At 35.2% G+C, this 16,258-nt stretch overlaps 1 protein-coding gene across 1 annotated transcript in view; it reads left to right on the top strand.

Moving 5' to 3' along the window:
- RP1 (RP1 axonemal microtubule associated) overlaps positions 1-16,258 on the top strand; it is a 301,394-nt gene that overhangs the window by 59,172 nt on the left and 225,964 nt on the right. The window contains exons 7-8 of the mRNA XM_045861452.1: positions 4,974-5,125; positions 13,592-13,670. Coding sequence (XP_045717408.1) covers positions 4,974-5,125; positions 13,592-13,670 — 231 coding nt within the window. The remainder of the gene's footprint in view (positions 1-4,973; positions 5,126-13,591; positions 13,671-16,258) is intronic.

A 16,258-nucleotide genomic window follows, 5' to 3' on the forward strand; every position in this document is an offset into this window, starting at 1 on the left:
GATGGTTCTCTTGTAGGCTGCATAAATGCAAGTGCAGGTCATATTCTTATCAGCTACCTTATGTCTTTGAATTGGAGCATTTATTCCATTTAGATTTAAGATTATTATTGTAGGTATTTATTCATTTTTTTCCCTTTTGAACGTACGTTCCTCTCTCTCTCCCTCTTTTTCTTCATCTTAAAGCAGTCCCTTTTGCATATCTTGCAATGCTAATTTGGTATAGGTGTATTCTTTTAGCTTTCTTTTGTCTGGTAAACTCCTTATTTTGATTCCATTTTAATTGAGAGCCTTTCTGGGTAGAGTAGTCTTGGTTGCAGGCCTTTGCTTTTCATTACTTGGAATATTTCTTGCCATTCCCTTCTGGCTTGGAGTGTTCTGTTGAGAAGTCAGCTGCTAGCCTCATTGGGCCTCCCTTGTATGTTACTTCCTGTTTCTCCCTTGCTGTCTCTAAGATTCTCTCTTTGTCTTGGAATTTTGCCATTTTAATTATGATGTGTCTTGACGTGGGCCTCTTTGGGTTCCTCTTGTTTGGGACCCGCTGTGCTCTCTGGATTTGTGTGCCTTTTTCTCTCATCAAATTTGGGAAATTTTTCATCATTACTTTTTCAAACAGGTTTTCTATCCCTTGCTTCTCTTCTTTTCTTTCTGTTTTCCCTACTATATGGATATTATTATATTTCACATTATCATGCAGTTCCCTTAACCCCTCTTTTTTCTCTTCAATTCTTTTTTTCCTTTTCTTGCTCTTTTTGGTAGTTTTTTTCTACCTTGTCCTCCAGCTCGCTGATTCTATCCTCTCCTTCATCTAGTCTGTTTTCTATTCCTTCTACTGTGTTCTTCAATTAAGAAGTTCTACTCTTAATTTCCTCCTGGTTCTTGTTGATAGATTCTATGTCCTTTTTCATAACTGATGTAGTTCACAAAGTTCTTTGTAGCATCCCTATATATTTTGGTAATTCTCACTGAGCTCATTGAGCTTCTTTATAATCATTGTTTTGAACTCCATATCTAATAGTTTACTTGCCTCAATTCATTTAGCACTCTTTCTGAGGATTCCTCCTTTCCTTTCAATTGGGAGTTTCTTTGTCTTCCCATTTTTGGGGAGATTCTTCTTGTTTGCTTCTGCTTTTAAATTGATCTGTTTTGACTCCCTGTCTTTGTAGTGTGAATTTCTATGCTAGGAGACCTATGTGATTCAGTGGTGCAGTCTCCTTGATTTCCTGAATGTGATGCTCTTGGGACACCCTTTATGCCATTTATGTTGGCTCTCTGGACGTAATTGGGCTTTGATTGTTGTTGGGTCATTCTGTGGTGCATTCTTCCTTCCTTCTAGCTCTGGTTGACTGAGGGTCACTCTGACCACCACATTTTGTAGCTGTTGTGCAGGTGTTGCTAGAACAAAACCACAAAGCACAGGTAACAAGCCCACATCTGAAAATATAACTCCCTCCCACAATTCCACTATCAAGAGCAAATGAACCAGTGTTAATAAGGGTGTAAAGAAATTAAGACTATTATAAGAAAGGAGAGCAAACATAAGATGACCTACTGAAAGAAAAATGATTTGGAGAGGGTAGAGGGAAGAGCACTAATAAAAGCTGGGAAATGGAGCAATGCAAAAAGAGAAATAACACTTAGAGATAAAACTGGTAATTAAGAAGGCAGAATGGAGTGAGAGAAGGGAAGTATATAGTATTAGGTTTAAACAGAAATTTTAAAAAATAAAATAAAGTGGGAGAGAGAAAGAAAAAGGAAAAAATATAAATAAATAATAAAATAAATAGGAACCATATTAGAAAGAGAGATTCACCACAGCACTATCAACAACAAATGAGCTAAAATTAATATAGATGGGACAGGAATAAGAGGGAACAAAGAAGGAAAGAAAAGCTTAAGAGATGTCTATAGGAAAGGGAAGTGATTTTGACATGATAGTGGGTAAGGGAATACTTAGAATGAGGATTTAATTTTTCCCTGTGTTAGACTGGTTTTCAAGTCCAATACAAGGAAAAATTAAAATCTTAGATGAAATAAAGAGAAAAATAAGAGAAAAAAGGCTTGGTGAAAGAGAAAAAGAAAATAAATAAAAGAAGAAAAACAGGCTAAGACTGGGCAAAATTAAAATTTGAGACAAAAGAAGAGTAAGAGATAGGAACAGTAAAATTTGAGACTTGAAAAGCAAAATTAGTGAAGATGTACAGATAAAATTTTTTTTAAATGCAACAACAACTACCCTATCCAGAACCAATGAGTAAAGATTGCTAAAGGTGGCGTGAGAATGTGGGTATTTTAAGATTGGGAAAAAGAATGTGAGATGACCATTGACAAGAAAATTGGTTTTGAGAGGGATGGGAGAGAAATATTAGGAATGTGGAATGGGAATAAGTTGTAGCAAAAGAGAAAACAAAATTTAAAACAAAATAATAAAAAGAAAGAAGATGGTAAAATGGAGCAAGAGAAGGGAAAGACAAAATTTGTGAATTGAATTAAACTATAATATAAAATCTATGACTTAATATGCACAAACTTAATGTTCAAGAAATGAATATGAAAAAGCTATGCAGGAAAGAAAACATCACAAATCATGGAAAAGACCACAGTGGATTCTCTTGGTAGCATCTAGTATATACTACTGTTTTTTCTTTCTGGATCCACCTCTGGTGATGTCAGATTATGATCCTGTCTGACCTTAGGCAGCCTGTTTGATACTTCCAGTGATCTGCTGTCCCTGGCTGTCTCCTTCAGTTGTTAATCTAGTTACTTTGCACTAAGCAGTCAGGTTTAAGCAACGTAGGGTAAAACAGAATCCCTCCTGGGGTCAGGCCTGTTGTTTCCCCTCATGCTGCGCCTGCTCAGAGGGCAGTGGTCTGTCTGAGCAGGGGGATGGGGGATGACTCAGCACTGGGATCCCAGTGGCTACTCTTCTCAGATCTCTCTCCAAAGCCTCCACCCCCGGTCTCTCCTCAAGCATCTCTAGTGCACTCTGCACACACACACACACACACACACACACACACACACACACACACACACACTTTGCTGGAGCCCAGGGTAAGTGGCTACAAGTGAAAATTTATGCATTGGCTCTTTAAATGGCTTTCTGGGTCTCCACCCATCCATCTCTGGTAGAGAGCAGACTTGCAGCTCTTTGCAGCTTGTTGTTATCTGTGTATTTTTCAGTCTCTGGTACTGCAGGCTGGGGTTCCAGCTTAGGGTTTAGACCCCACATTTCTCAAGTGGATCCAATCAGCTGCTTAACTAACCCTCCAGCACTTTAGCTGCTACCTTTGGCCACCCAGCAAGCCCTCTGACATCTCCACTGCATTCTCTACCAGTCATGCTGTGCTGAAGCGGATTCTTCTGTCCCTCTGAGGTAATAAGGCTTTTCTCTTGTTCTTGCTCATTTGTTTGTTCTGGATGATTTCTCCACAATTTGGCTGTAATTCCAGATTGGTCCTGGGAGGAGGGTTGTGTGACTTCCAATCACTCTCCACCATCTTGGATCCCCTCTGTACTTATTTTTTAAAGAAATATTTTCTTTGTTCTTAGATTGGATAGTTTCTGCTTGTCTTCAAGTTCAGTGATGCATTCTTGTGTCCTTTCTATTCTCTTTTGGACCCTATTCACTGAGTCTTAAAATTTGCTTTTTTCTGGTCTAAAATTTCCATTTGTTTCTTTTTTAAGATTTTTATTTACTTTATTTCTTGCTGAGACTTTCTTTTCCTTTGATTTTAAGAGTGTCCATAATTATTTATAATAGCATTTATATTATAGTTGCTCTAAACTATTTTTCAGATAATTTAAACACTGTGTCTTTTTCAATTTGTTGTCTCTTCATTATCTTTTTCCATGCAAATTGAGATTTTCCTTCATTTGCTGAATAATTTTTATTTATATCCTGGTTTTTTTCATATTATGTTTTTAAGACACTGCATGTTATTTAGATCCTATGGAGAATATTTCTCTTTCTAACAGGCAGTTGACCATTGGCTAGTTTCAGGTCACATATTCTAACCTGACATCTGTGGGCTGTGGTTCTAAAGGCAGTTCAGTTTTAAAAGCCTTGTGGTGCTATTTAGATATAGTTCACATATGTCCTACTCAGGGGTGAATCGGGGGCCTGGGTGGAGGTTTATATGTTGGTTTAGATCTCAAAATCTTTGGTATGCTGAATGGGATCATACTTATGCATCTTCAGCTTAGCGGTGAGCCAAGGAGTTCACAAACAAGTTTATGGGTCTGCTCTTCTTCCCTCTTTGTAACCTCTGTGATGCTTTCTGGTTCCCTGGACCCTTTCTTTGGTCCATTGGCTGGTTAATTGGTGCTTTTAGTTTTTCTTTTTTGGTATATACTCCTGCAGTCTTCCTGTGCCCAGGACTAAACATTAGTAGGACAGAAAGAGGAATGAAAGCAATGGATACTGGCTCTACTCTTTTGAAGCTCAACTCATCTGAGTAGAAGTAAAAGTTATTTTCCCTTAGAGGGTTGGCCTCTCTATGCTTCTCTGCTCAGATACTAGGTTGTGATAGAATGGAGAAATGTGAGAGAATTTGTTAGAATACCTGCTCCTTCTCTATGTGTTAAGTGTTCCCCTTCCTGCAGCTTGATTCAGAGAAAGAAGGCTTCTTCTGAGCCATGGTGCCTACTTCCAGGTTCTGGAATACTGAGTCCCAGCTGGGAGATAACAAGGGGTGAAAAATGAAAAATGCTAAAGTCACTGCCAATTGTTGGTACTTTAACTTCTGGCCTTTACCAATCCTCCTGCTACTCTTTAATTTTCAGTCTTCATGTAGCTTCTCAATGTACTCTGTTGAGATTTTACAGCTGTATCCACTGGGAGAGGCTGGGTGGGGTGTGTCATTCTATCTTACCTGAAATGAGAACTCTTGATCTCATATATGTGTATACATTATAATTTTATTCTATTTTATAAGTAATGCTTGGCATATAAAACATTTTTCTTTTGTTTTCAGTGACAGTATATGAAGTGCATGTGGCAACAGGTGAGCTTTGGAATGCTGGAACAGAAGCAAATGTCTACATTTCTGTCTATGGGAAAAAGGGAGACACAGGGTCTAGACAACTATTTCAATTGAAGAACTCCATCAGTTTTTTAAGAGGACAAGTAAGTGATGAAAAAGCCCTTTGTCTGATATTTTTTAAAAATATGACAAAATACATAGAATAAAATTTACCATCTTTAGTATTTTTAAATTCACAGTCCAGTAGTGTTAAGTATATTCATATTGTTGTGCAACGGATATACAGAAGGTTTTCATCTTGCAAAACTGAAACGGTATTATCATTAAACAACTCATTTTCCCTCTCCCAGCCCTTGGTAACCACCCTTCTGCTTTCTGTGTCTATTGTGGACAAAAGGGGGCCACATTCTAAACCTGACAAACTTGGGGTGGGTGTGGGGGAAGGGGAGCTGTGTGGTGGCCTTACATACTCAGGCATAAAGGAACCATGTAGGATGGTCTCAAATTAAAAACTTTCTAACTAAAAGCAGTTCATGGCAGTTAGTCAGGTCCTAGGCTCATATTTTTCCTTAACAAAGGTCAATCTTTACCTTAACTGAGCCTGTCTATTGTCTTTTGCATCTACAATTACATACATTTGGAATGTGAAATTTTCTTTTTCTGGACCCCTCAAAGCATAGGCACTGCACCAGGGGGAGACCACAAATCCTCTCATTGTTATTATTGCCATGTTAATTATTGACTATTAACTATCCTGTACCCACCTATGTAAAATTAAATGTCTATCATTTTACTTTTTAACTAGTCCCAGTGATCCCCCTGCCCTGCCTGCTTTGCTTTTTCCCACCTCTCTAATCTGTCCTCAGTGGATTTCATGTAACTCTTTTATGCCTCCTCTTTTGATTGTAATACATAAAATAAGGTGCAAAACTGCCATTCTCCAGAGCATTTCTCAATCCATTGAGATTTTGCTACCTGGCAAGTGTCATCAGTTTTGGTCAAATAAACTCGTAAGAAATCTTACATGTTTGGACATTTCTTATGTTGACACTATGAATTTGACAATTTCAGATAGCCCACATAATTGAAATCATAGTCACCATCCTTTTATGACTGGCTTATTTCACTTAGCATAGTGTCCTCAGGGTTTATCTCTGTTGTAGACTCTGACAGGATTTCCTTTCTTTGTAAGGTTGAAAAATATTCTATTGTATGTATATGTCACATTTTCTTTATCCGTTAACCCACTGATGGACATTTTGGTTGTTTTAAACTCTAGGCTGTTCTGAATAATGCAGTGGATATGCAAATATCCCTTTTGTACCCATCATTCAATTATTTGGGGTGTATACAAAGAAGTGGGAATGCTGGATCATATGGAAGTTTGATTTTTAATTTTTTGATGAACCAGTATATTGTTTTCCAGAGTGATCACACCATTTAACAATTCTACCAAGGTTTTAGTTTATACACAGTCTGACCAACACTTGTCATTTTCTGTTTTGTTGGGTTTTTTTCACAGTAATAATCCTAATGGGTGTAAGGTGATATCTCATTGTGGTTTTGATTTGTATTTCTCTGCTAAATAATGTTGACATCTTTCCATATGCTATTGGCCATTTGTATTTATCTTTGGAGAAACATTTATTCAAGTCTTTTGCCATTTTTAAGTCAAATTATTTGTTTATTTATTGTTGAGTTATAGGTGTTCTCTATATATTTTGGATATTTACTCCTTATCACATACATGATTTGCAAATTTCTGCAGTTCTGTAAGTTGGCTTTTTTCTTTTTTTGTGGGGCATGGATAAGTCATTTTTATTTTTATTTTTATTTTTATTTATTTATGTTATTGTTGTTCAAGTACAGTTGTCTCCAGTTTTTCCCTACCATTCTCCCCTGCCCCACCCACACCCATGTCCCACACTCAATCCTACCTCACTTTGGCTTTGTGAATGGGTCCTTTATACATTTCCCTTGGGTTGGTTGGGTGGGTTGGGTTGGTTGATGAACCTTCATTCTCTTTCCCCCATTATCCCCCTCCCCTCGGTTACCATCAATTTGTCTTTTATTTCAATGTCTCTGGTTATATTTTGCTTGCTTGTTTGTTTTGTTCACTAGGTTCTACTTGTAGGTGAGATCATATGGTATTTGTCTTTCACCACCTGGCTTATTTCACTTAGCATAATGCTCTCCAGTTCCATCCATGCTGTTGGAAAGGGTGGGAACTCCTTCTTTCTTTCTACTGAATAGTATCCCATTGTGTAAATGTACCACCGTTTTTTGATCCCCTCATTTACTGATGGGCACTTAGGCTGTTTCCAGCCCTTGGTTATTGTAAATTGTGCTGTTATGAATATTGGGTACTTATGCCATTTAACTTTTTAAATTGTATCTTTTGATGCACAGATTTTTAAGTTTGATATAATCCCATTTGTTTATTTTCCCTATGCTTCTGGTGTCATATCCAAGAAATCTATGCCAAATCCAATGTTCTCAAGCTTTTCCCCATATATTTTCTTCCAGGAGTTTTTAGTTTGCGTTATTACATTGAGATCTTTAAGCCATTATGAATTAATATTTCTATATACTATAAGATCCAACTTTATTCTTTTGCGTGTGGATATCTAATTTTCCCAATGTTATTTTGAAGAGAATGTTCTTTTCCCATTAAGTGGTCTTGGAGCCTTAAGTGATCTTAAGTGGTGTATGGGATGATGCGCTACCTGAGCCACCTGGCCAGGCTACAACCCTTGTACTGTGTTGTTTAATTTTGTTTGCTTGTGTTTTGTTAGGATTTTGCATCAATGTTTATCAAGGATATTGTTCTATAATTTTATTGTCATGTCTGTCTTTGGTGTCAGATTACTGCTGGCTTCATTGAAGGAGCTTGGGCATGTTCTTTCTTCTTCTACATTTTGGAAGAGTTTGAGGAGCATTGGTGTTAATTATTTTTTTCAATGTTTGGTGTAATTCTCTAGTGAGTTTTCTGGTAGTGGACATTTATTTGATGGGAGGTTTTTTATTACTGCTCCAGTTTCCTAGCAACTTGTATGCCTCTTCAGATTTTCTGTTTCCTCATGTTTCTTTCTTGGTAGATTGTTTGCTAGGAATTTAACTATTTCTTCTTGATTGTCCAATTTGTTGGCATACAGTTGTTCACATAATTATTTTATAAAGATTTTTATTTCTGTACATCAATTGCAATGCTTCCTATTTCATTTCTGAGTTTGGTTATTTGAGTCTTCCCTTTTTCTTAGTTAATCTAGCAAGGGTTTGTCAGTTTTGTTGATCTTTTCAAAAAACCAATTCTTGGTTTCTTAAATTTTATGATTTTCTATTCTCTATTTTGTTAATTTCTTCTTAGTCTTTATTACATTTTGTCTGCCAACTTTTGGGTTAGTTAGTCTTTTTCAGTTCTGTTATTTGTGAATTCAGTGTTTTGATTTGAAATATTTCTGCTCTTTTACCGTAAGCACTTATAAGCTTCCCTCTTAGCAGTACTTTGACTGCATTTCATAAGTTGATATATTGTGTTTTCATTTGTCTCTAGATATTTTCTAAATTTTCTTGTGTTTGCTTTTCAGCCCAGTACTTGTTTAATAGTGTATTGTTTAATTTCCATGTGTTTTTGGATTTTCCAGTTTTTCTTTGGATATTGATTCTTAGTTTTATTCCATTGTTGTTATAAAAGGCTCTTTCCTTCTTTTAATATCTTTAAATTTATATTTGATTTGTGTTGTGACATAACCTATGATAAACTTGGAGAACATTCCATGTGCACTTGAGAGAATGTATATTTGGGTGGAGAGTTTTATAAGTTTGTTAGGTTCTGTTGTTTCATAGTGTTGTTTGAGTCCTCTATTTCCTTATTGATCTTCTATCTAGTTATTTTATCCATATTAAAATTGTGGCATTGACATATCCTACTATTATTATGCTACTGTAACAAAATGTAGGTTTGGCTGCCTGCTACAGTGAAAGACAAATTGTGAGACAGGTGCTGGTACAAAAGGAAAGGTTTATTCAGGTGCTGCAATGTGGAAAAATGGTGGATTCCCTTCTCAGAGACCAGTTCCCCTTCCTGCTCATGCCCTTGGTTCCAATAGGGTTGGGGATCAGAGGGCTTCTTTTCTACCCAATTATTTTGTAAGCTTTTGGTGCACTTAGATCCTGTCCATGTTTCTAGTTTTGTGTGCACTCACTGTAAGAACCACCCCCTATGCCATCTTGGTCAATAGGGAAGACTGTCCAGCACTCTGACTGACTATCTAGGGTAACATTACTATCATTTCTTGCTTCAGTTCTGTTAACATTTGTTTCACTTCAACTGATAACTTCATTTAAACTTCCATATGAAAATTCTACTCCTGAACAACTCGACTTTCCTACTTTATGTTATTGATGTCACAAAGTATATCTTTTATACATTGTATACCTATTAAAATAGTTTTTAATGTTTTTTATTTTATATGATAATTAAAAATGTACTTATGCACCAAAATTGTAATAATACAAGTTACTCTATTTGTTCATTGGGAAACTTTATCTTAATATGACTTTGTGTTGCTAGCTACTATCCTTTTTTCAGATTGAAGGGCTCCCTTTAACATTTCTGATAGGGCAGTCTAGTGTTAATGTATTTTTTCATCTTTTGTTTTATATGAAAAATTCTTATTTTTTTGTCCATTTTTGAAGGACAGTTACAATTGAAATAGAATCCTTAGTTGACAGGTTTTTCTTATACAATATGTTATTCTGGACAGCAATTTTAATATACAGTATCCAACACAAATAATACCCCTTTTTATTACAAAATCGTAAACATGGAATTCTGTAATATAACAATATCACATTCAAGCACACCATATGACATTTTAGGTGAAATGTTCAAATTAAAACTATAAATTATTATACCTATAAATTACCCTACCAACCAAACTCAAGCAGGCCTTACCTCTGCCAGATGCTGTATTATTCCATCGCCTTCTCATCTGTGTGATTTTGCTTAGGAATCCACTAGTAAAGTTATAGAAGCTCACTAATACAGTACAGAAAGGTGACTAATGAGTTGCTTTTAGTTGCTTTAGTTGTTGTCTTGTTGCTTTCAAAATTGTCTCTATCTTTAACTTTTGACAATTTGATTATAATGTGTCTTGATTTGTTTCTCATAGTATTCTTTTCTGGCTTTGGTATTAGGGTCATGCTGGCCTTGAAAAATGAGTTATACTGTATCTTGGAGAAGCTCTCCTTGATTTGAATCTGGGAACTTACAAGCTTCATGAAATTGAATCTCCACATCTCTCACCAGATTTGTGAATTCTTATTCATTATTTCTTTAATAATCCTTTTGCCTCTTTATCTCTTTTTTATTCTGTGACTTGCATATGCATATATTGCATAGGTGCCTTAACCTCTCCACTTTTCTTTATTCTTTTTTCTTTTTCCTCCCATTCTGATGATTTCAAATGACCTAATTTCAAGTTTGCTTTATTTCTTCTACCTGATCAAGTCTTCTATTAAAATAATCTGATGAATTTGTCAATTCAGTTAGTATATTTATCAACTCCAGATTTTCTGTTTGGTGCCTTCTTATTTCTTTTTGTTGTTGTTGTTGTTGATATTCTCATTCTGTTCGTACATCTGTTTCCTGTATTAGTTTAGTTTATTTTCTGCGTTATCTTTCAGCTTATTGAACATATTTAAGATACTTGTTTTAGTTTTTCAGGAATCTCTGAGATCCACATTTCTTTAGAGTTTGTTGTAGTAGACTGTTATGCGTGGCATGGGCCCAGCTCCCACTTGAATATGCACAGGACCCACACCCATGGATAGGTTCTCCTGTGGGGAATCAGGCCTGCAATGTACTTAGGCCTCTATGAGTATTGCTTTTTGCTAAAACTCCCTCATCCTGAAATGAGGACATTTACTGCAAAGCAACTTCCTAAAATCCATGCTAAACCTTCTAAGGATGAGTGTAATGGGTCCAACTACTTTTACCTTTTCATTTGCAAATATCCCTCTTCTGTGATATGATTAGCAGCATTGGCTCCTTTGTTTTCTGTAATAGGTAACCCCCTAAAGTGAGCCTGTGCATAGTGAATGAGGACCTTCTTGTAATGTGTCCAGTAAGACAATAAAAGCTCATTGGAGCAAGGGTGGAGGCTTTTGCTCCCCTTGAGAGAAAAGTCATGCCATCCCTTTTCCTCCACCGGATTCGGTAATCCATGTGAATGTCTCATTTTCATCTATAATGACTCAGACCCCATGAACTGGGGTCCACATCATTTGTTTGTGGGTTTTATTTTGTTCCTTTATATGTCTTGTGATATTGTTGAGATTTGGGCTATGCTGGGGAAGACATTCACTAATAAATGTGACTAGAGTTTCTAGGACCTCTCAAAATTTTTTTGATTATATGTCTTTTCTTGACTTGTATATGTGTTTTTAATTGGCTCAGTTTCCCTTAGCTACTTGTTGCCATTTCTTCTCCAATACCCATAACCTGCTGCATACCCCATCCCTGACATGTCTGCCTGCTGTACTGAAAGAAACTCTGTAGCTCTAACATGCCACAGTACTCTCCTCTGTTTTATCTTCCAAACTATGCTGCTGTTACTATTAGTATTCAGCTTAAATGAGAGACAAATTAGTTCCCTGGGCAGCCCTCAGAGAAGCCAGAATATTGTATACATGGTCTATTCTTCTGTTTCTTGCCTAAGATAGGATCTGTGGTGTGGAGCTTTTCTCCATATGCCAAGTTGTGGAAAGATCATAAACCCTCAAAATGTCACAAACTTTTCTTCCACTTTTAATGGAGTCTTTTCTTTATTATGCATTCGACTGGGTGCTGCAGCTTCCTTTCTGGTATCTACAGTTTTCACAGAAGTATTCTAGTCCATTTATTATTGTTAAGTGGTGGCTCCATGAGAGAGTGAGGGCTTGGTTCTGCCTGGTCCAGCATGTTGCTGAAGTCATTTCCCATGGTCTAACTTTAAATGTAACTTTACATCATTAAATGAGGATTATTATTATATATAACAACTGCCATTGTCAAATGTACAAACTAAATACATTACATTATATTTATTATTACTAATATTAATATTCAAGTAATACTTATATTTTTAATGAGTAAAACATAGAGGGCTCATTATATTTTAGTTATCTCAGCTTTTCTTGATGACCCAAATAGAATATAAGTGAGTATGTCAAATTTTCAGTATGGCAGTACTTTCATTTTGTTATCTTTGTTTTCTTACCATTCTCTGTATCAATTGTCATATTATAACTAAGTTTTCTCTGCCGGTATTTTCTTTTTTAAATTTGATTTTATTCTTGTTTATTCTACTACAGTTGTCCAAATTTTCCCCCTTCCCCTCCTCTGTCACACCCCACATCCCACTCCCACAGTCCCTCTCCACCCCATTGTCGCTGTCCATAGGTCATTCATTCATGTTCTTTAACAACTCCCTTCCACTTCTTTCCACTCTTACCCCTACCCTCTTTCCTCTGGCAACTGCCAGTCTGTTCCTAGTTTTCATGCCTCTGGTTCCATTTTGCTCATTAGTTTATTTTGTTCATCGATTCCTCTTATAAATGATACAGTATTTTCTGTTATTACATAGAAATTCCTCCTTTTATAGCAGATCTATTTCATGGATAAAGGGATGACAATGTTACTTATTATCCTGTATCAGGCACGTAATAGTATGTTTTTGTAAATGAATGTTAATGACTTTACTGTTATTTATATTCTTTATATTGCACTGATACAGAGGCAGTGGTTAAAAAGAAAAGTAGTATTAAATATCAGAGGAACTGAGCTCTAATGCTCATTGTATTTTCTTCTTATTTATAGAATGGATATATTTTTTCATTGAGTGACTTTTAAGGATAACATAAAATGTATGTGAAAATATTTCAAAATGCATAAGACATTAGATAAATGTAAAGGTTATATTTTGTTTCTGGATTATTTTTTCAACTGATAGGCTACATCACGTATTTTTCTTGCATTTTAGCACATATTATTATCTTCATATTATTATCTTAAGTTTTATCAAGAGAACTCTCGGCTCTTCACTTGTACACATATTCTAAATACATGGGCCATTGGAGCTCAAACATGAATAGCTTTGATTGTGGCAGTACATTGGGACTTCAGAGAAGTGTTATAAATTTTTAATAATATTGCATTAATGTTGTAAAATTATTTTAGTAGCATTACATTTCTGACTGATGCATAAACATTGCTGAAAAATTACATCCAAAGGCAGAAAAGTATTGGTTGTGTTCACATGAATGGAAAATTTTAGTGTATTTTATAATTATTACATGTGCATTATTATTATTATAAAATATATTTGTAGAAGTCCCCAAATTTATGCTTTAAAATAAAAAACTGGTCATGAAGAAGAATAAGATATATTATAAAACTTATTATTGATAGTGTTCTATAAATTAATATTGTTTTACCTTAATTTGGATTTGCACATTTGCTGGATGAGCCTAATTTATTTCACAATGTCTATTATATGTTAATTATACTCATTTTAGAAGCTAGGCTCATAGTCTACATCTAACTTTACTTGTTTGATTTGTTACAGACTGATACCTTCTCCCTAGAAGCTGTGCACCTCGGGGATTTGTACAGGATTGTCATAGGACATGATGGGCTTGGCCCAGGTAATATTCTTCCATAGGTAGTTATTCAAGGCCTGATTCCATTATACTCTTGAGAGAAACTGTAAAAATTTAGAAAATAATTGTGGAAAACTTTTAATAGACTGATCTTTAGGTATTGCCTATCTGAAATTAAAATAGTTTCCTCAAATATTCTTTAAATTTCAAGTAGACATATTTTTCTTCAAAATGACATAGCCTTGTTCAAGTATATGTTCTGAGAATTCAAAATAAAGTGATGCATACATGTTGTGGGGACTTCGGGCTTATATGCTATGGCATGTGGAAGCATTCCAGCATGTTACTGGTGGACACAGCAGCAGTGACAGTCCATGAAGTGCTAACAGCAATGCCAACAGTGGCACGTTAAGGACACTGTCCTGGCAGCAAGGTTCCAGCTGTATTTTCTGCTGCCATTTTGTTTGCTTCTTCCCCAGTTTTCCCATCAGTGCTGTGGGGTGACCCACATCTTTCCCATAAATTTGTTTTCACTAGTGTATGAAGTAGCCATAAGACAAACTACATTCTGTAACAAAAGATAAGTATTAATTTGCATGTACCACAAAAATGACAAAAAACAAGAAATGTCAGACAAAATGAACTCTTTTTCTAAAAAGTATCAATGTATAATTTTCAAAATGTTAGGAACAAAGTTCCTATACCAATATATAATGAACATGTATTTAAATAAGTAATGAGGTAATTAGCAGGGTGACAAAACTTATTCAAAGGAGGTCACATGGCACTAGAAAATATATACATGAAATCAGTGAAAACAAAAAGAAGGATGAATGATAAATTAAATTTAAAACATATCTAATGTTTTAGATAATAAAACATTACTTTGAGGTTGTCTTCTTCTTGGACAAAATTCATTTGTATTTCTATCAGGCTTAAATCCTTTGCATCTTATTTTTCTGTTAGTTGACAGCTAATTTTACAGGGTCTGTGCTCTAATCCATGGTAAATACTAATTCTAAAAGCATTATACTCTGCAGGGGGTCAGATGACTCTCAGGCAGGAGGAGTGTTGGACAGGACTTTAGCACAACATAACACGTTAATGTGCCCCAGCTAACACAAACCAATTAATTCATTTTTATAAATACTTATGGTAGATCTAGTACATACAAAGTGCTGTTCCAAGTATTTTCTGTAGTAAATATAAAGATGACCAAGATGGAATGTCTGCTCTTAAGTCTATCAAAAGAGCTAGCAAAATGAATTTAAATTCTAAAAAGTTTGGGGCAACATTTTGCTCCTGATTCTGGTTGAGAATTAAAGTTCTATGTTTTTCCCCCTCCAAATTCTGGTTTTGCCAGTTTACCCACTAAATGGTGTGCCAGGAACTGAGATATCATTGCAGTGACATAGTGTAGAGAATCTAAGCTGGCTGCATAGATTTGAATCCAGGCCCTCTCATTTGTTGACTTTTTGGTTTTGAGCAAATCACTTAACCTCTCTGAGCTTTAGTTCATACTCTATAAAATGAGAGTAATACCTCATGTAGTTATGATTACATGGGACAGTTTATGAATGGAAAAGCACTGTACATTTGACAATAAATTATCAATGGATAATTATTAGAATATTTTTAAATTACATTTTCAATACCAATTGAATATATAGTTTTGTAAAACTTGGTTAGTTTCTTTCATTTTTCATATTTTCTTACAGATATTTTAAGAAGGAAACAAAAATTCTTTTTTTCTTTATTTTTAATTGTTTTCATTATTACAGTTATCCCCACTTTTATTTTTAATTATTTTACTATTACAGTTGTCCCGAATGTTTCCCTTTTGTCTTTTGACCCAGCAATCATACTTCTGATACTGTATCCTAGGAATCCCAAAACACCAATTGCAAAAAATATTATGCACCTCTATGTTCATAGCAGTGTTATTTACAATAGCCAAGATCTGAAAACAACCTAAGTGTCCATCAGTAGATGAGTGAATAAAAAAGCTGTGGTACATTTATACAATGGTATAATAGTATATAGCAGTAAAAAATTCTCTGTTAATCAAGTTTCTTTTACCTCCTCTTCATCTCTTTTATTTTTAAAATCAACAGATACTTATCTAAGAGCACTTTTGAGAGTTGGTGGCAGTAGAAATGGCCAGGGTAAGCAGAATTAAATTTCAGGTAATGTTTACTAATGGTAAATTAGGAAAGGGGTAGAAATAGCTAGCATTCATTCCTTTACTTCCTGCTACTTCCCTTGGATTCATTCAACCAACATTGATTGATTCTCTACTATATGTAAAGTACTATTCTTGTTTTAGGATTGGAAAAATCCTAAAAATCTCCTCCATATGTACATTTTCCTTCTACCATCCTAGATATTTGGCTTCATGGTACATGCCAGTTCTATAGGATATTAGAACTGGGCTTCAGTGTCTACCAAGTCTTTTCTTCCATGGGCTAAAATAGCTTAGGCCTTAGTTGTTTGGTTGGTTTTTTAACTTAAAAAGGCTACTATGTTTTACTTCTCATTTTATAATTAAAAAAATAACAAGATGCTAAGAATACTTTCTGAAATAGTCTCTTCACTCTTCTTCACTCTTGTTATTACATATTTTTCTCTCATAA

The sequence above is a fragment of the Phyllostomus hastatus genome, unplaced genomic scaffold (genome assembly GCF_019186645.2).
Source record: "Phyllostomus hastatus isolate PE091 unplaced genomic scaffold, TTU_PhHast_1.1 phas_scaffold_21, whole genome shotgun sequence".
In the NCBI taxonomy this organism is placed as follows: Eukaryota; Metazoa; Chordata; class Mammalia; order Chiroptera; family Phyllostomidae; genus Phyllostomus; species Phyllostomus hastatus.